At 29.0% G+C, this 21,975-nt stretch overlaps 1 protein-coding gene across 1 annotated transcript in view; it reads right to left on the bottom strand.

Annotated features, from left to right (window-relative positions):
• The window catches only part of ecd (ecdysoneless cell cycle regulator), a 40,288-nt gene extending 19,777 nt beyond the window's left edge, over positions 1–20,511 (bottom strand). The window contains exons 1-5 of the mRNA XM_075368187.1: positions 20,283–20,511; positions 12,991–13,108; positions 11,135–11,222; positions 8,886–9,085; positions 6,041–6,182 (exon numbers count right to left, since the gene is read on the bottom strand). Of these exons, the coding sequence (XP_075224302.1) occupies positions 6,041–6,182; positions 8,886–9,085; positions 11,135–11,222; positions 12,991–13,108; positions 20,283–20,511 (777 nt within the window). The remainder of the gene's footprint in view (positions 1–6,040; positions 6,183–8,885; positions 9,086–11,134; positions 11,223–12,990; positions 13,109–20,282) is intronic.
• Positions 20,512–21,975: the final 1,464 nt, after the last annotated feature.

The following is a 21,975-nucleotide window of genomic DNA, read 5'->3' as shown; positions in this document are numbered from 1 at the left end:
ATCTACCTCTCCAATATCAAAGTGACTGACTATTTGAGGATGCTGTAAGATATGGCCCATAAGAGAAGCGCTTAAGGTCAATATTAGTGAATTTTTTTATTGTAAAAAGAGTTTATACAACTAAACATTTTTATCCATAGAGTATTTTATTTCGGTTGTATTCTAATAAATTGTTTATATGCAGTCTTTTTTTTTTTGTCTTCAGTCATTTGACTGGTGTGATGCAGCTCTCTAATTCCCTATCTAGTGCTAGTCGTTTCATTTCAGTATAACCCATACATCCTATATCCCTAACAATTTGTTTTACGTATTTCAAACGTTATGTTGCCTACCTGCACAATTTTCTCCTTCTACCTGTCCCTTCAATATTAAAGCGACTAATCCAGGATGCCTTAATATGTGTCTTCTTTTAGCTAGATTTTCCAAACGCTTCTTTCTTCATCAATTTGCTGCAACTCCTTTTCATTTGCATCCACTTGTCTGATTTTTAACATTCTCTAGCAACGCATTTCAAAATATTCTAATCCTTCCTTCCCAGGTACTCTGATTATCCAAGTTTCACTTTCATATGAAGCTACACTCCAAATACATATCAAAAACATTTTCCTTAAAATTAATTTAGTTTAAATTAATTTTTGATGTAAACAAATTAAATTTTTGATTAAAAGCTCATTTTGTCTGTGCTATTTGGCATTTTACATTGCTCCTGCTTTATCCATCTTTGGTAATTCTACTTCCCAAATAACAAAATTCTTCTACCTCTGTAATCTTTTCTCTTCCTATTTTTATATTCCTATTTTTATCAGTGGTCCATCTACATTATTTCTACTACATTTCATTACTTTTGTTATGTTCTTGTTTATTTTCATGCAGTAGTTCTTAAGTACAACTTCATCCATGTCATTCACTGTTTCTTCTAATTCTTTTTTACTTAGTTAGAATTACTATATCATCAACAAATCGTAGCATCTTTATCATTCCACTTTGCATTGATACTTCACATTTAAAATGTTCTTTAACCTCATTAATTGTTAGTTCTATGAAAAGATTAAAAAAGTAATGAAGATAGGGAATATCCTTGTCAGACTCCTTTTTATTACTGCTTCTTTCTTATGCTCTTTGATTCTTACTGTAAATGTTCTTCTTACTGTAAATTCTTCTTATGTTCTTACTGTAAATTCTTCGTTTTTGTAAATGTTAACATTGTTCTTCTATCTCTATAGCTGAACCCTAATTTTTTTTAAATGCTGAACATTTTATTCCAGTCTACATTATCAAATGCTTTCTCGTCCATAAATGCCATGTATGTTGATTTGTTTTTCTTAATCCTCCTTCTACTATTTGAGTGCTGAAATTGCTTCACTAGTCCCTATAATTTTCCTCAAACCAAATTGGTCTTCTCCTAATACATATTCCACTCTCCTCTCAATTCTTCTGTACAGAATTCTAGTTAAAATTGATACATGAGTAGTTAAGCTAATTGTTTTGTGTTCTTCACATTTATCTGCTCCTGCTTTGTTTGACAACATAACAATAACACTCTTTTTGAAGTCTGATGTAACTTCCCCTTTTTTGTAAATATTACACACCAGTTTGAATAATCTATCTATTGCTTCTTCTTCTGCACTGTACAGTAATTCTGCAGGTATCCCATCTATCCCAGGAGCCTTTCTGCTATTCAAATCCTTTAATACTGTATTAAATTCAGATCTCATTATTGTATCTCCCTTTTCATCCTCTTTGACTTCCTCTATACCACCAATCTCTAATTCATTTCCTCTATATAATTCTTCAATATATTCCACCCACCTATCAACCTTTTCTTTCAAGTTATAAAAAAAATCAGTGTACCATCTTTATTCAACACATTATTAGATTTTAACTTATGTACCGCAAAATTCTTCTTAACTTCCCTGTATGCTCCGTCTATTTTAATAATAATTTCTCATTCTACTTCTAAAGACTTTTCTTTAATCCACTCTTTTTTCACTAATTTGCATTTCTTGTTTATAGTATTTCTTAACTGTTGATAGTTCCTTTCATCTTGTTCAACACTACCATTGTTATACTTTCGCTCATCCATCAGATACAATATATCTTCTGTTATCCAAGGTTTTCTACCAATTCTCTTTGTTCTGTCTAAGTTTGCTTCTGCTGATTTAAGAATTTCCTTTTTAGCATTCTTCCATTTTTCTTTTACGTTTTCTACCTTATATTTTTTTGATTCAGTCTTCTTGTGATGTTATCCTCAAATATCTTCTTTACTTCCTCTTCCTTGAGCTCTAAATTCCGATTCATCTGACACCTTTACTTCAGGTTTTTAAACCCCAATCTACATTTCATTATCACTAAATTATGGTCCCTATCAATGTTTTTTCCTGGATATGCTTTGCAGTCGATGAGTTGATTTTTAAATCTTTGCTTAACTATGATATAATCTATCTGATACCTTGCAGATCACTCAACTTTTTCAATGCGTATGTTCTTCTATCATGATTTTTAAACTAGGTGTTGGCAATTATTAAATAATACTTTGTGCATAACTCAATAAATTGGACCCTCTTTCATTTCTTTTGCCCAGTCGGTATTCACCCACAATATTTCATTCCTTGCCTTTTGTAATGCTTACATTCCAATCCCAACTATTATTATTATATTTTCATCCCCTTTTATGTGTTCAATTGCTTTATACACATTCTACCTCATCGTCATCATTGCAGGCATATAGATATTAACAGTCGTTGTCGGTTTAGGTTTTGATTTTATCCTTATTAAAATGATTCTGTCGCTAAGCTTTTTGAGATAGTCTACTCTCTGCCCTATTTTCTTGTTCATTACGAAACCTACTCCTGCCTGCCCTTTATTTGACACTGAGCTAATTATTCTAAAAATCATCTGACCAAAAGTTGTATCCTCTTCTCACTGAACCTTCCTAATTCCTACTACATCTACATTTAACCTATCCATTTCCCTCTTCTAATTTTCTAACCAACTAACCTTTGTTGTGCGTGTTTAGAGGCAAATAAGAATAAAAGAGAAAAATCAGCCTTCAAGAAATGTAAATATCTATCATGATTGAACATTTCAGGTAAAAAACAGACAAAGTAATCAGACAAGTAATCAACCAGAATACCAGCACTTATGTTTACAGGAAACTGATACTGGTGGCAGTTCTCTAAAATGGCATGAGGGTTTTCAATTGGCTACATGCGCATGTTGTATATTTGGCTTCATCGGTAAAGAAAATATCATTCAAAAAATTTGGATTATTACATTTTCGGATAAGCCATTGTCATTGTTGAACATATAATATAATCTCAAGATATGTTGAGTATAATCTCAAGGTAAAATAGCTTGTTCTCACTGATAGTGATAGCATGATAGCATGAAGATGTTGCTCGTGTAAAACCTTCCTACCATTTGTATTACTAACATTGAACTCTAAGACCAGCTCTCTAGTACTTTTTTTTAGGATGATAGAAATTCCATCTAACACACCCCCTCTGAAATTGAAGTGTTCATATTGAATGTGGTTGTCATGATTTACCATGTTTTTCAGGTTTTAAGCTTCCTGTGTCTCTGAACTGTCTATGAATGGATGAAAACACTGTGTGAAAAGCTAACACTGGATTGGGAAAGTGTTTCTGATACAGCCATTTTACCTCACATCAAGAGTATTGCAACATGCAAGATTGTACACTAAACGCATATCAGCCATTTCTAAGTTAGTATAAATACGATTCACATTACCTACCACAGTGAATAAGATAATGGTAAAAAAAATTAACTTGTATAGCACAGATCAATGTATTCAATAGCAAAATACAAACTGGGTATTTTTTTTTTTTTATTGCAATAATGACTTGTTAATAACATCTTTTTTAATGTAAATTGTTTTTCAATATTATTAAATTATAATTTATTATATGATAACATTAATAAAATTATACTGGTTCAGATCTTGTCAAACTATTTAATTTTATTCAGGAGGAAATGAAAACTGGTTTTTTAATCTACAGTGATTCATTTAAAGAATTTTTCTCATAACTTTCTTACTTGTGAATAAATATATACACTTAACATTTTTTGTAACAACCTAGCATTAATAAATGCTATTAAATAAATGGTATTGCAAATATACTAGCAATTAAAAAGTATACATGACCACCATTTTGAAATGGATTAAGAAATCAGGTTCACTATTGTCATATAAGTAAACCTCTAGAAACCCTAGCGGTATACAATATTTCAGCTCGATATAACTAACAGTTCCTGAAAAATAAATTTTTATGCTAAAAGTACAACATGGCAGATAGCCATTACTAAGCATTTCTGAACAAATGTTGATATAAAGTCTTTTCTTTATTTTGATGTGGTGATCATCTCCTGAATTCTTGTAACAGTTTTTATAAACACTCTGCAATATGTATACATTTTCTTAAGCAATATTTTATTTAAACTGTCATCTGGTGTTTTGCAATCAATTATTAACAAATTGTCTATGATCCCACCAAATTTTTTTTTTGTTTGTGGGCGAAAAACGCCTGGGCGTTATCATCGCCCGGAATTTTTATTAATAAAAGGGTAAAATAACTCCAAAATAATAAAGCCTATAAGGTGTAAAATTAATATTAATCATATAATAAAAATTTATTAAAACAGGAGTCAAGAAAGCAAAATAAAACTCAAAACTAATACCACAGACGAAGTCGTTAAAATATAAGTTAAAATAATCGAATAAAGAAACTATAAAACTTACCTAATTCTAGTGGGTTGTACAAAAGGTTCCCTCCCTGGATAATAAAATTAAATACATAGAACCAAAAAAATCAAAATTTAAAGTAAAGGTTAAAAATTATTAAAATATTCTTCAAGCATAAAAATATATATGATAATATTAAATTTTTTGCAGTAACCTGGTACTATGCAAAAAGAGAAACATCCGGTCCAAAATTTCATTATTATTGTACAAGATATCACGGATGTTTCTAGGTAGACTAAACTCATGACGCAAAATAGCAACCTTAATATACACTCAGTAATTCGTAGAGAAATCTTTTCAAACCTACAGATTCATCATCGGTTTTAAAATATTATACCAGGTAATGAATTAGCATCATTGTATATAAAACTGATAGCCTAGATGTCATTAACTGAATTAATCTTCATAACTCTAATAGATAAATTCTTTGTTTTTATGAAAAAATAAAAATAAATGAATGACAAACTTTGTTACATTCAGAATAACCAAAGTTACATGTTAACAAATACAATAGTTAGATAAAGAAAAAAGGTGAAGAAATCTGTTGACCAAGATATTTTTTATTTATTTTAGCAGTACTTGTTTTAATACTATATTTATTATACCATAATTTTCATAAGGAATACACATTTACCCAATAAATTTAAAAGAAACCACTTTTTACCAGGAGAAAGGAAAGGAAAGCCCAGTGAATTTTCCTACATGTATAATATTACATATTACAGGAAAGAGTTACACGATTCATTTGCAACTTTTAATTAAAGTATAAAGGGCAGTTGATGAAGAAAAATAATAATGCTAAATATTATTAATCTTGAATTGAACAAAAAATGTTGAAATTGCAAAATAAGGTTTCTACAGTAAAGTTCCTCACAAAAACACCTTGAACCAGTAGTTTTTCTTCCTGGAACAGGCAATGCCCAAAGACAACACAAAGATTTAATCTTAAAAAAACTTTTTTTTGCAAAACATGTCTGCAAACTGGTTAGAATCATCAGAATACTACCTTTACGCGTGATCACTGCTGCTTTCTCACTTACAGCCCTCTTTTGCGTAAAGTCTACATGATAATTTTCATAGTGGTATCAACAATATTAATGAGAATAACTCGCACACTTAGATTTTGAATCGGTCCATCAAAGCTAAGAGGCCCTATCTATTAATTTCTAGAAATACTTTATTCTCTAGAAAACTGAATAAGATTCATCATAAGTAAAATTATATCATAACAAATTTTCTCACAAAATAAAAACAAATAAAAATATATGCAATACATACACGCATGTCAATAGGATCCCTGTGACAGAAAGCAACAGTTGCTGGTGCTATAAGGCTAGGTCGTTCTTTTAACAGCGCAGCAACACCAACAGGTACAAAAGCATTTGCTCTGTGAAGATTATTTTCTATTCTATCAGGATAACTGTTAAGTGAAAAAAAATCAGAAAAACCAATAATAACGATATATATAAAAATAATAATTTTTCTAGTCGGTCTTTTCAAGACCCATATACCTCTGTACTAATATATACTGTATATATAATCCAACTTGATCCACCTAAATATAGAAATTAAAAAGTAAATAAGATGACATCTTAGTTTTTCATAACCTTTACTATAGCGCTTTCATGGCCAGTTGTAATTTTCTTTTTTAAATGTTTATACCAAACTACATATTAAACTCAACGATAATTAAAATATATATATATTTTTTTTATAATATATGAAATTTCTTCTTTTTTCTTATCAAGTTAAAATTGAAAATTAAGAATTAAAATGTAAAAATCATTTTTTTTAAATCACAATTTAAAACTTTTTTTTATAAAAATACATAAAAATTAAATTATGTAATTTTTTTAAAACTACATATATAAAATATGATGTAAGAATTGATAAAATTAAAATAGATAAAATAAAATATACAATGTGTCTTGGTTTGCCAATGTTAAAGTACAATACAGTATGGATTTAAATTAAATTAGATTTATGCACTATCATTATTTTTATCTGAATAAGTGCTCTCATCTACTGCAACTCTTATAATGTGTCATCTTCATAATCTGTTTGCAAGTTGATAAAGTTAAATTTCCTCTTATATTTACATACATAATATTACTCCAAAATGTCTAAACTTTTATTATTATTTATATTATATTTCTTATTTCTAACATTTCCAAACTGGTCTGAAAATCAGAAATAGACTGTTTATTGTTAATGAGGTGGTCAGCAACATTAGATAAACTCAATTTTCCAATTTTATAGTCCAATATGTTAAAGAAATCTGGTTTTAAAAAGATCTACTGGTTTTATCTATATAAATGTGGTCACAGTCATTACAATTTATTTTATAAATTCCACACAAATTGTATAAATTATATGAACCAGTATGATAAGTGTCTTTTAAATGTTTTATTAAATGGTTATTTGTTTTGTATGCAGATATAAATTTACTTTTATCATAAACCTTAGTTATATTTTCAGCCATGTTATCAGTATATAAATATTTTAAATATACTTGTCAATTTTCTCTGCATCAGTTATTGGTATTAGAGATGTAGTACTGTTGTACTATAATAGTATTGTTAATTTTTAAAATTTGTTTTTTGTATATATTATCAATTAAAGAGTCACTATAACCATTATGTACAGCAATTTGTTTTATAATATCTATTTCTTTAATTTATTTTTAATATATTGTGTGTAATTAATAGCTTTATTAATCATGTTTGTGTATGTATTAATTTTGTGTGACCAAGGATGATTTGAATATCTATGTATTGTAGTTTCATTAGTTGTGGATTTCCTATATAAACTGATTCTTTTTATTAATATCAATACTAACACCTAAGTAATTTATCGTTCTATTTATATTGATTTCAAAGGTAAATTTCAAACCATTACAATATGAATTGAGTTATTCAAAATTATTAGATTATCATTGTATATAACGGAATTATAGACAACAAAAATATATTCGACGTACCGAGTTCATAATACGATATCATGAGTATGAATAATGCCATAAAATAATTTTATTTTCAAAATCCTGTAAATAAATTTCGGACATGAATGCTAAAATAAAAAGCCATTGTAAGATATTTTCCTGAGTGTAATAACTGTCAGCAAATGTAAAAAAGTTTTGTTGGCATATATTTCTAATTATAGTAATAACATTATCAACAAACAAAGGGGCTTTATGATTGTATTTGATATTATAATTGTAATCTAAATTCATTTTTATCCAAAGTATTTTATCTATTATTTTGGAAATAATATAAGATGGAGCAGTTGTAAAATCAATCAAAGATCGCATAGGGATAACAGGGTTTATGAATTTTTGGAAGTCCTGTTAATTTTACTACAATTGGTTCAAAAGGGTATATAATCTGGAATAATATTTTAAGTTATTGTTATAATTAAAAATATTACAGTATTTTGCTATTAAATTTTAGTTATTTTTAAAAATTTATTAGTGGGGGTCATTTACTTCTTTGAAATTATTTTCTAATATGTATTATTTCATCAAATTATTATATTTTTCGATATACATGATAACATGTGTATTGGTTTTATCAGATTTTAAAAAAATATTTTTATTTAATTTATTTTTCTAATGGTAAATTACTTCTTTATTATTATTAAAAATTGGTTTGCAAGTCAAATTTTTACATTTAATTTCATGAATTTTACTACTAATGATATTACATAATTGTTCTTTGACATTAGGATTAGTATCCTAATATAATATCAATATGATATAGTATCAGTGTGCAACTTTTCTTAATGGCACTATCAACATTTTTACTTTCACTAATTTTTTTTTCAGATATAAAAATTATCTACTTAACACTTTACAACTAAAACAGATACATCACACTTTTATAGGTACTTATGATAGTTAAATTAATATGAAATCAAATAAAAATGTCTACGTGTTCACGAATATTTAAAACTGAATACACATAACAATGAAAAATATTTATACATTATTAGCGAATAGATAATATTTAAATACTATATTTACATTAAAAAAATGCTTCTGAAATAGGCATTTAATCAGAAAAAAATTCAAATTAATAAGCCAGCCCAATTTAATCTAAAGAAAATGTACAACTCATATACTAACCCTTTAATTCTATTGAAAATAGCATTCTGAATTAAATCAGATGCTTTAGTGATTTCCTGATTTTTTCTTACTAATTCAACTGCATCCTTAACTTTAATTTGTTCATTATCATCATCATCATCATCATCATCATCATCACCACCACCATCACCACTACTTGATAATGGTATTAAATGTACCTTACCGCCGTGCAGAAATACCTAAAAAGGATAAAAATATCATAAACTTAAACTGTCATGTATGAAAGTCTATAGTCTAGAAAAATTATTAAGTATAAAACAGTACTTTTCAAGATTTGATAGTATCATTATAAAATACAAACAAAAGTTTTGATACTTTATTTATGAAAAGTGAAAATATTTTATAAAAATCATGAAAACAGCTAGTTTAATTGTTCGATCATGGAATTGTGTGTTATTTATCCTTATCTAATTGGTTTGGTGTACTTAAATTGCTTTTTCTTCTTCTTAACATGACACTATATATTAACAACATACTCTTTATGTACGAATATACTGTCTTGTTATGTAAATGTAATCTTTGAGTCAACAATTAATATAATAATTTAAATATGTATAAGCAATACTCATAAAATGTTATATAAACTTAATATGAACATTTAAGTTAAACTATTGTATCTATAGTGTGTCAACAATTAAATAACAATATGAAAACAATGAGATAAGTATTAAAATAAAAAATTATCTAATTATATGAATATTTGTACATTAATTTGATGAATCGGCACATCTATGGTACAATTAATTAGCCACTCAACATATTAAGAGGCAAGATTCGCACACTAATCATGAAGTAATAAATTTCTCATTCAATGAAAGCTCGGTATGATTAATATGAATACTGGTAAAGACTTGAATCGCTTCACAATATTATTGCCGATAAAAAAAATTATTTCTCTTGCTTATTGTAATTTAAAATAACCAACTGTTTCTTTAACACTTTAATCTTTCTAATTAACAACCACAATTAGACAGAATACAAGTCAAGTTTGCAATTGATGAAAAAAAGTCTGTCTAATCACCAAAAGAAGCGATAGCATTTGTACAACACAAAAAATTAGAGTTGTAACTCATATAATAATGATACTGCCAACAATGTACCTCACTGTCTGAAGAGGATTTCCTAAAAGTGTTGTAAAAACAAGCAAATACTTCTCTTTAGCGTTAACAAGTGTGCCGGTTTTAAATGATATAATTAAATCCAAATTTAAAAAAAAAAATCATACATGGTTATGAACTAAAAATATCAATTTTTTTTGTGTCAAACTTCCCTAAAGCGCTTTTACTGCAGGCTTTAATTGGAGACTCAAGGTCATTGTACATTTGTTTTGGGATAGAATATTTATAACCTAACCTTTATTTAAGGGTATGCAAAGACAAAGATTGAACATTCCATAATCTTTGAAATTATTCTTGGTAATAAGGTATTCTTTCTTTCTTTTTGTTTTTGCAGCAGCAAAATCATGTAAACTGAATGACAGCAAATATCAATCACCTTATACTACTGATGTAAATAAGAACATCATGACTGCGCAATCCAAGAAAATGATTTAATTGTTCATCAAATCAATTATTTAAGTCAGCTATAAATAAGATGATAAATAAACAGTCATGATGGTCGACTGTTTCAGGATGGCATGATAAAAAGACGTCAAAGTTTATGAAACACCTTGCACAACTCAAAGGCTAATTTGTTGGAAACAATGTAAATAGTAGTGCGGAAATAGGGCTACTGCATCAATAGTACTCCTAGCTGCCGCTAGCAGCGCTAGTGCTGCAGCGGCCATCTTAGAAATTCCCTTTTCTCTGTGGGAAGTTTCTTTTTCCCTTAGCGGGATGTTTGAAATTCGGCAGGGGTGCCAACTTTATTAATATTTCTTCATTAAATATTATTTATAATAATTCAAAGGTTGATACTGCTGACGAACAGCTGTTGTGTAGTAGTGGATTTGAATTAAATAAATAAATAATAATTAAAGTTGGAAAAAACGTGGTCGGTTAGGATCCGAATCGTGTCACGATTCGGATATATATTTGCACATGAAAAGCTACAGTATTTGTTTGAACCTGCATTCCATTAGACAAATGTAAAACAGTATATAGTCAGAATAGTTAGTTTATATATAACAGGCTTTGTTTTGTGTGATTTGTTTATAATAGAATTATTGTACTGACTTGCAAGAAAAAACATAGCAGATTAGATTAATAGTAAAATAAAATAAGAGTTACCCTCTGTTCACATGTCTCTGGTGAAGCCCATTTTGGTAAGACATCAGCTGCCTCAATTAGTAAAAACTCCCCATCCGAATCAACCACTCTGGAATAAATAGGAATAAAATTACTATATACAACAAATTTGTAATACGAAGCACAATTCAAAAGTAAGGGCCGATCGATAACAAAATGAGAAGATTTAAAAGAATGAAAAATGTATTAATGGTTTCAAATTCTTACACGTATTTACTTTGTCTACATAATCACCATTTCGTTCTACTTTTGATATGAAACAAGCTTCTTCAAAATGATGGCATAAAATTCAGCAGTCTGGGATTATAGACACTTCTGCACAGAAAATTTTAACTCTTCACATTCCTTAAATCGTTGAGATGCAAGCCAGTTTTTGAGATATACAAAGAGATGGTAGTCACTGGGCATGAAATAAAATTGTAAAGGAATCATCAAAAATTTCCCATCTGAAGTTTTGAATTGTTTCTGTTGTGCATGTATTCATGCAGATGTGCATTATCGTGAAGAACAATGCAAGATCTCAGCTTTTCCCATCGTTGGATTTGAATGGCACGATGCAGTTTAGAAAGTGTTTTACAATTTTAGACTTGTGATGCAATAGATGTACCAGGTTCCATGAAATCAATTAAAAGCATATCCTTTTGATCCCAGAATACAGTTAGTTGCCTTGATTTTTCTTCAAGACTAGGCTTGTTTCAATTTTTTCAGTTTAGGTGAACCAAATGATGTCACTGCATGGATTGTTGTTTTATCTCGGCATTGACAAATGAAATTTGTAATCAGCGATATGGTAAAAAATTCACCTCCCTTGTGGTTAACGTAGTCGAGAAAAGCATATGCAGATGTCATATTGTGATCGTTGTGAGCACTTATCAACATTTTCGGCACCTATCCTCATACAGTTTATGACAACCCAGAGTGTCAATCACAATTATCAACTTCACAATGAAACTTCTGGAAATTGTAGAGAAAGATTGCTAATTTTAAAGCGATGATTTTCTCTCAATTGCTTTTGCATTTACATGTTGAACGAAATTGTCAGTCCAGAAATAAGACCTGCACTTCATAGTGAACATTTGAACAGGCTTCTTTAAACTCACAAAACTATGCCTTACTTTTCCTTAACTCAGTAGGCCCATATATTTCATACAATTGACAGTGAACTTCAGCAACATTATGTCCTCTGCATTTAGAAATTTAATCACTGATTGAACTTCACAACCGGCAGGATTTATTATTACCGCACTCATTTTAACACACTGTCTTACAGAGACAAACAACAATAAACTGATGGTAAATATAGTGGTTGCATGCTCAACAGACGACTTAAAGCGCAAAATATGCACACGTGAACCAATCAGTGTAACTGATTGCTATTTATAACTGATTGAACCATTTATTACTATTTACTTTTGAATCACTTTTGAATCGTGCCTCCTACAAATAATTCTTTTGTTATGTAAAAATATAAATGTAATGGTTCACCTACTTGACAGTGAACTTAAAAAAATAAAAAGAGTAAAGTTTAATGACAATCTAAAAGTAAATGCGATATCAGGAATTAAAAGTAAAGTAGAAATAAAGGAAAAAGGAGGTGCAAATGGTCCAAGAGTTTAGCCTCAGGTTGGATAACCATATGATTATTAATGGGTTCTTTTCTATTAATATAAATATGATATACCTGAAAGAACTTCCTTTATTATTTAAATAGATTTGCTACCAGCTACCTTACAGATAACATATACATTAATACTAGAATTATATAATAAACTACTTGCAAGATTTCAATTAAAGGTATATGGCAAATAGTAGAAGAAAAAATAAAAACGTAAAATCACCTGACAACCAATCCAGAAATTTCTTTTGTTAACTGCAGCAATAGAAAAACAAGAAACCATTCATCTTCAATGTTATCTCCATAATGCAAAACACCATACAAATGAGGTGGTAAACGTTCTGAAAAAAGTACATATACATAAATGTTCATTCTTTATCTAACTACATCTGACCTGATTAATTTTCATATTAAGAGTCCTAAATAAGAAAGTGAATTCTTTATAATTATAAGATTTCACAACACCTAGAATGTCTATGGAAGTAGCAACTTCAAAAAAATAAAATGATATGCAATAAAAATTAAATACAGTTTTCCAGCAAAAGACTGAGTGCAGTTTTCTCGTCGATAGGTAATAAAATACAACATACCCTTGACATTTAGTGGTTAATTGTTAATGTTACCGATTGCTCTCAACAATTGTTAATGTTTAAAAAACTTGATATTTTTCTAGCCTTTATTTGAGAAACAGCATTAAAATAAAAAAAAAACAAATAGGCTAAATTAAATCTAAACTCTATAAACTGCAAACTCTAAACGCCAAAATACCAAGACCATAAGACAAATTGGATTGTTTTAGGAGAAGAGAAGAGAGTTCTCAATGTTTTCACATGTTTTATTGTAATTAAAAAAAATATTATAAAGAAAATAAATATATGTTAGGGTATACGATAATCAGTCATGAATATTTACAAACTATTATTAAAATTTCAACAATTAAGAGCAGAAAATTTGAAATAACAATAATAATGCCCCAGACAAATCCAATCCCATGTTCAATAACATTTACACACAAGACTGGGGCGAGCAACATGTACTTTGGAACCTTCACTTATGTTGATTGGCTAATGGGGATATGGTTTTGCTCAGGAGCTCCCCTGTGGAGTACAGGATTTGCCTGTCCAAGCTGGTTGTGCTTCTCGTTATGCTCTATGCTGATGTGCTCGATGTGGTTCTGCTGTTACAGTGGTGGGAGGAGGCATGACCGTGATCTGTTTTGGTGATGCTGGGGAGAGTGACCATCCCTTTTCTCCATTGTGGAGTCAGATTGAGGGTGGACTGCTGTGAGCTTGCTCTGTCAAAGTCTTGCACTGCGCAATCAGTCAGTCACTTTGGCCCTTGGCAGGATTTTCCCATGGGTAAGGGTATCGGAGCTCTTACTGCTACATGCGAGCTCTGGGATGCCGGTATTGTGGGCCAGGCAGTACCTAACTCCCTGCCAGGTTTAAATCTGTGGAAGGCAGTTGACTGAGGGAAAGTAGGCAGGATCAATGATCTGGGGCATGCCCAACCATCTCTCCATCTGCACTTTGTGACATAATGACTGGCAAAACTATGGGCTATAGATATTTCAACATCCGTGGCAGAGGGTTTACGTAAAAACCCTTGTCCTAGAGAGCCTTTATCTTTGCCAGGAAGGATCGAATTAAGTTAAGATCTAAGAGCAGTGGACCAATTCCAAAGTATTTGGTCATTAAGAGGAAAGAAGGAGATTTTTCCAGAGACAGTCCTTTAGTGATTGCTCAGGAGATTACTGAAGCAGTAGGAGGACCTGATAATAATCTAGAAACGGTGCTATGAAACTGTTTGTAGAGAATGTCAATGACCTACAGTCGTTCTTGGCTTCTGTAAGCCAAGAAGACTGGACTATTTGATATTAAGAATGTTACACATGATACACTAAATACTTCCAAAGGTGTTGTCATGTGCAGGGATTTGCTAAACTACACTTAAGAAGAAATCGTTGAAGAGCTTCATCTTGTGTGAACATTTTTTAACATAAACGTTTCATAATTTTTGGAGTAACAGTGAAATGTATTTCATAGTGTTGACGTTTCATTAACAATGGTTTATGTTTTTAAGTGGCAAGATCCTTGTCATTTAATTTTGTTTTTTGGGGTTTTAATAATCTTTGGACAAGTTTATATTTAGATAATAGTTGGATGCCTCTAAAACCACCACAAAAGAAACAAAAATTATTCAGTTTTAGAGAGCTGGTATAAAAATAATTTAAATAAAAACAAACATAATGCATTTACTAAAGAAGAAAAGAGACAAAATATGTAAATATAACTAAAAATAAATAAAGAGATAAAAATAATACCATTCTTCTTTATTCACAATAATAATAATAATAAGTAATTTATTATTACACAGGATGGACATAAGTTAATCAGTGCATTTTAGGGATTAATAAAAAAATGAACAAAGAAAGTTGTGGATCAAATAAGAAAAACCTTTTAGTGAAGCCCATGTAAATCGATTCATAATGCTAGTTTAGTTCTGGGAATACCAGAATCAGCAATTGTGAAGGTTCTACAGAAGCGCCTAAAACTTCATGCATACAAATTTCAGTTGGTGCATGCAATTTAAAATACTAAACTTTGCCATTACAATTTTGTTGTGATAATTTTTGATAAAGTGAACGAAGATAATGTGTATTTAGAAAAAGTAATCTTCTTTGATGTAGTTACCTTCCATGTATCTGGTCACATTAACCATCATAATTGCTGGATTTGAAGTAGCGACAACCCTCATGCTGTTTGACAAACACAATGTAATAATCTGAAAATTAAATATTTTATGTGTGCTGACTGTTTATGAAGTGAGAGAACCATTCTTCTTTACAGAGTCAATGGTTCCATGTGCTATTATCATGTTACACGAGTATGCAATATCACATCAGCAGCACAATATTTACTTCCAAAAAAATGGCACACCACCACACTTCGGCTAACATCATGCTAGCAACTACCTACATGAACAATTTCTTCAACGTTGGATCAACTGTGATGGACCAGTTCCCTGGCCACCATGTTTGGGGATTTATCAAAAGGCAGGGTGTACGCAACTAAGGTTGTCAACATAAATGAACTAAAAAGAGGAATTGAAGGTGTAATTAATGGAATAACTCCAGATATTCTTCATAATGTGTGTAGTGAAATCGAATATCATTATTTACACATTTTATACACCACAAAGGAAACTCATGTGGAACTTGTTTGAAGTTAATAAGTATTGTAAACAAAACTGTTCGAAATGCCCTGTTCAACAATAAAACAAGCATGCAAGTATATTGCTTTGTTATTATTAACTCCTAAAATGCGCTGAATAATTATTATCACCCAGTATTATAAACATCTGAAAATATGTTACTTTATGGATAATTTTTGCTTTTTATGCGGAGCACTGTCCACATAACGGATATAAATTATAAAAATAATCTATGATAAATAAAGGTAAATTATAGTATCATAATTGGAAAATATATCTACCTTAAATAATAATAAATTATTAACAAGCCAAAAATCTGATCTCCCTGAATCTAAATTTAGGGAGTTGCAGTATAAAAGACTTTAATCTGTTTTCAAAAGTTCGCAAATTTACTTCTACAAATACAAAAGTTAAATTTCTGAAAAAATGAGCTTTCTTTTGAACCAGTGCTTCTGGTATTACAGAATGAGTCTAAAATATGAAAAGCCCTCAACAAATTTAAAACCATTCCAGATAGAATACTGCAACTTTCACAGTAAGGTATCGATCAACTACTTTACATTTTGACAAGAAATAAAATTTTAACTCTTCTTGGGGGTTGAAATTCTATTTCAACCCCAGCCAGGAGTTGTAACTCAGATATTTTAAATGGTAACATCCATTGTGTGATACATCATTTTAAGTTCTGCATCCACCTCCTTGTCTTTGATGGAAGACAAGAAAAATTATATAAATAAAAAGGTGGTACAATGTTTGTATCCAAAATGATGGTGGGATATATCTTAGATTTTGAAAATTACTAAATTTGGTTAAGTTCAAATAATAAAATTAAATAAAAAGAAATTAAACTAAGTTAAATTAAAATTGATTTTAGAAGTTAAACTTAAACTGTAAAAAAATTTATTTTTGTTTCAATTTAATGAGTAAATAAATAAAAATATTGTCACCTAATCATGCTGATCAGCTGATCTCTTTCAAATGTTGCAAAAATGAAGCTTACTTCATTGTTGTCTAGTATTTCACAGAGTGTTTCATTACTATACAGTTACTTTCTAATGAGAATTTATTGTAATTGGTTGGCTAACTGAATTTGTCTACCTTTACCACATTTGTAAGCCACTTTTGTTATTTACAACTTTTTTACCTTTTCTGTAATTGTTTTTTACTCAATTTTTTCTGTGCTATCTGCTAACATTACTATCAACATATATCACTTAGTGTACAGGAGAGGCTCACACTTTTAATGGTGAGGGGCTTTGGTGATGGAGTTAGGTTGTATAATGAAGTTTGTGAATTGTTCAATGCAACATTTAATAACCGTAACCCTATTTCAAAAAGTACAGTATCAAAAACTATCAAACGATTTGAAGAAACAGGAAGCATTAATAATAGGGGGAAAACAGGCAGGCCTAAATCTGCAACAAATAATAACAAATCATTCAAAAATTATTTAAGAATTTATTGCATATCCTGATTCCTTGACTTGAACAACTGCATGAGAACATCACAATAGCCAAATTTCAGTGATTTGAACATTAAAAAGTGGAAATTTCAAACCCTTCAAAATTCATCTGGTCCAAGAACTTAATGAAGAGGACTATGATCGAAGACTTACATTCAGCGAAATTATGATGAAAAATATTTGTGCAGATCCTAATTTATTAAAAATGGCAATGTAGATTCTTGACTGATATTAATTCACATTGGTATCGTGAGTATCCAAGAAAATGTATGGACAGGTATTGTTGTTGGACAATTCATAGGGCCTATATTTATTGATAGAAATTCAAATGCAGTGAAAATATGAGGCTCTGCTTTTTGACTGTATCATTCCAAACATTGTTCGCTTCAACTTTCAAAACATTTCGTTACAAGATGGTACCTGTCTCATTTCGGTCTTCAGGTATATGACATTTTAAATATATTTTTCCTGGAAGATGGGTTGGCCGAGGTGGTCAAACAGAATGGCCAGCGAGATCACCCAATTGTCACCACCAATCATATGATGGCTTCGTAGGACCGCTTGAAAAGTATTGTTTATCATTATAAGCTGTAAGATACTGATGATTTACAAAATAGAATTCGAGAATCAGCACAAAATATCATTAAAAAATAACTGAATAATGCAGTATCAATTTATAACCAACTGGCACACTGTCAAACAACAAAAGGAGGACATTTCAAACGTTTATTAAAATGACATCCAAGCAAATAAGCAAATAATGTTAATAAATAATTTCTTTTTAAAATAAATTTATCTGCTATCCATTTAATTAAATTTTATAAATTTATTTATTTGTGATACTAGTTACTTAAATTATCAATGCAATTTTTTTAAAAATCTAAATTTTATCCTGCTACCATTTTGGATACAGACAATGTACCAATCTTTTATTTATACTCATTCTTGTCTTAAAGAGCTCTTTAAAATGATCACATAAAGAGTGTTACCATTTAGGGATTGATTCTATTTCTCGTCAAAATTTAAAGTAGGTGACCAATACCTTATCCTGAAAGTTACAGTCTTCTATTCAGAACAGTTTTGAGGGGTTTCCATACTTTGATTCATTATGTATGTAGATCAATCAATGTCTAGAAGCACAATTCAATCTCTAAAAGCCCATTAGAAGCGATTTGGCATCTAATAATAATATATTATTATATAATTATAATTATTATTTTATATTATATTTAATATAATTAATATATATGTAGTTTATACAGTTAGTTAAAAATTAACCTCATATTTGAATTTTACAAGCAATTTACTATATCCTCAATCATAACCTGACTTTGAAAAACAAACTGAGTTGCCATTTTTTAAAATTAATTAAACATGTTCATTAGTGTGGTTTCAGAAAAATTAAGCTAAGAATGAGATTAGATTATCTTAAGCCTAAATATGTAAGTTAAGCTAAGATGTTTTGGTACAGGGTAAATAACTTCATTTAAGTGAAATTTAATGGAGTTTATTTAGGTTTAGGACAAGGTTAGTTTAGGTGAACGATTCTGTGAAATGACCTTGTGTAATATCAAAACCTAACACTAATTTTTTCTAAGCAACTTTAAATATTAAATTAGTTGATTGTTAGGCTGAGGCCATAAATATATACAATAACCAATTATTTAGTATGAAAATAATGTATATTACACTTATACACTGCTAAATTATGAAATTTTTTTGGTGAGGGTTCAGTGTAACTTATCGGATACGTAACTAAGGTAAAAGGTGTTTCCAATGAATAATTTCAGTTGCAATGAACAACTTAGATCCCAAATAAAATACATTCCAAATTTAATCAAAGTCAGAGGCATATTCATAATTATATATAATTACTCGCGTTATTAATATTAAATAAACTTTGGCAATGGTATATTAAATTGATAATAAATTTAAACAAGTTATACTTGGGAATGGGCTTAAAGATATTGTTTGAAATTATTTTACTTAGTCTAAATGGTGTAACAGTAAATAAATAAAACAAATACATATATAATAAGAAAAAATATCTACAGATTGCTGTAAAAATATTCGTTAAAATTTAATTTCAAGAATGGGTTGGTGTGTTATTCCACAAATTATACAAGGAACTGTCCTGAAATGTGTAAAGAATAAAGCAAAATGTGAGAAAATGATGACTAAAATCAGAAAAAAGGGATAATAACAATTTACAAGTGTTAAAATAAATTACATACACACATATTATTTGTACACATTTAACATGAATAACAAGAAAAATAATCTGTTTTTTCTTATTCAAAAACTCAACAAAACAATACTGATTTGAAAAAAAAAAATTAAATTTTATTGAAGATAAATTGTGATGAAGTTCAAATAGTATAAGAAAATTGAATACTTATAATTACTCTTCAGTGTACTGCTGTAGACAAATCTTACTACAAAAAAAGATCTATTATCAATAGATCTATACTTTCCATTATACAAGGCGCTTAAAGATATAATATAGTAGCACAACATTCATTGTTGTTAATTATTAAGAATAAATGATAACAATATACATATACTGCAACACAAAATTGGTAACTAGAATTGATCCAAGGTGAACTGTAATCTAAGATTGTAACTTATTATTTGAACTATGTTTTATGGCATTCTGTTCGTTTTAAGAAAAACAATTAAATTACATACATAATATTGTTTATCAATGAACTTATGCGTTAAAAAGTTTATCACGGTATTGACACGACAGAGAAATGTATCTCACACTAACTATAACAAAAACATTCCTTTTTGCACAACGATACCAAACTAGAATAAACATAAACAAAGAATTAACTTACCCTCGTTATCAGTTACTGTCGGAAAGCTTGTGGTATTTCTAGCAATTAGGTTAAATTCATCTTTTTGCCAAATATAATTAATAGTATATCTTTTAATTATAGTCATAATTTGATCTAATTCTCGTTTTGAAGGCGTATCATTGTTATCACCATAATTATCGGGAAATAAAAAATATTCAACAAAATCTTCTTCTCTAACATATTCAAGCACACTTTTCTTGCACGCCATTTTTGAAACAATCCTGCTCAATATATCGATTTTTTTTAAAGACGTTTAACATAAGTGTTTACCCCCACCTATCGACTAACATTGCTTTGTCGATATTCAAAATACATCGAAAATACACATACTCGAGTTGAGACAAATTTAAAAATACGGTTAAATTAGATTAAAGATGGTATAATTCCTTTTTATTGGAAAAGTCATTCAAACAACAATATTTTTTTTTCACTTGCTTTTTAATATCCATTTTTAATGCCCCAATCATAATGTTTTTATTACATGTAGTATAATAAAATATATGTAAATGTTTTGTAAAGAACATTTGTTTTCAAAAGCATATACATATAATAAATATATGATTAATAGTGTGTAAATAATTTATGAGAATTCCTTCAAAAATACTTTTTTAGAATTTAAACACGCCATAATTCTTTAGTTCTTAATAAAAAAAAAGTAAATAATATTTAAAAAATAATATAATATCAGATGTGACAGGGTATTGGTCCCAGAATATATATTAAGAAACTGACAAATTAGATATATAAACTACTCTTTAAAATACACATAATTGTTTATCTCATCTCTAATGATTTATAATTTTGTTTGATTAAAAATATATTTCAATTTCGGTCCAATACTTACACATTCAGCTCATATTCATAATCTTTTGTTTGCCTTCATATTCACCCCCTTCAGTTACATCTTTTAATGGAAAAAATAATGAATATAAAAAAAATAGAAAGCTTTAGTGTGAAGTAACAGAGGTCTAATGTCTAGTAGCAACAAAAGGATTTCAATCCATCATCAGATAATTTGTTATAAAAGTTTCCTCTTGAACAGATTTCCCTCTGGTAAAAAACTATTGAGGAATAATAAACTTAGAATGTACATATCTCCAATTCAGTTTGTTCTTCATTATAGTACTGAAACTAGGAATCCTAATGTAATCAGTAAAAGCCCTCATCATTGCTGTTAAAATATTTACTTTGATGCTATTTGTACAAATGAAATTTTGCATTATTGCACATTTTATAATTTTACTCTTAAACCGTTACATTTGTCCAAATGTTATTTTTAATTTCTTTTGAAAAAAAAAAGCAATGAGAAAAGTTTTTACACTGTAGAGAAAAAGTAAACACAAAGAAATGTAAAAAGAAAAAAATTGATTTTACTGGGTGTCAACATGTATTAACTAGAAAAATAATTAAAGGAGTCACTCAATAAAAGGAGGACTTAATAGTCCTTCTTTATGTGAAAGGAGAACTCAATAGTCCTCCTTTTATTGAGCGACTCCTAATCATTTCTACATTCAATTTTTATAAACCGATCAATATTGAAAAATAATCAATCTCATAATAACCTTGCAGTGTGAATAGTTAAGCAGATTGTTAACAGTAACAAAACAGATGAGTTGTTTAATTATAAAAAAATTGTCATTAAATTTTTAAAGAAAAAAATCTTATAACTTTT

Source organism: Lycorma delicatula, chromosome 6 (assembly GCF_047948215.1).
Source record: "Lycorma delicatula isolate Av1 chromosome 6, ASM4794821v1, whole genome shotgun sequence".
NCBI classification, from domain to species: Eukaryota; Metazoa; Arthropoda; class Insecta; order Hemiptera; family Fulgoridae; genus Lycorma; species Lycorma delicatula.
Note: the sequence above shows the minus strand (reverse complement) of the source record. Positions and strands in the feature narration are given on the sequence as shown.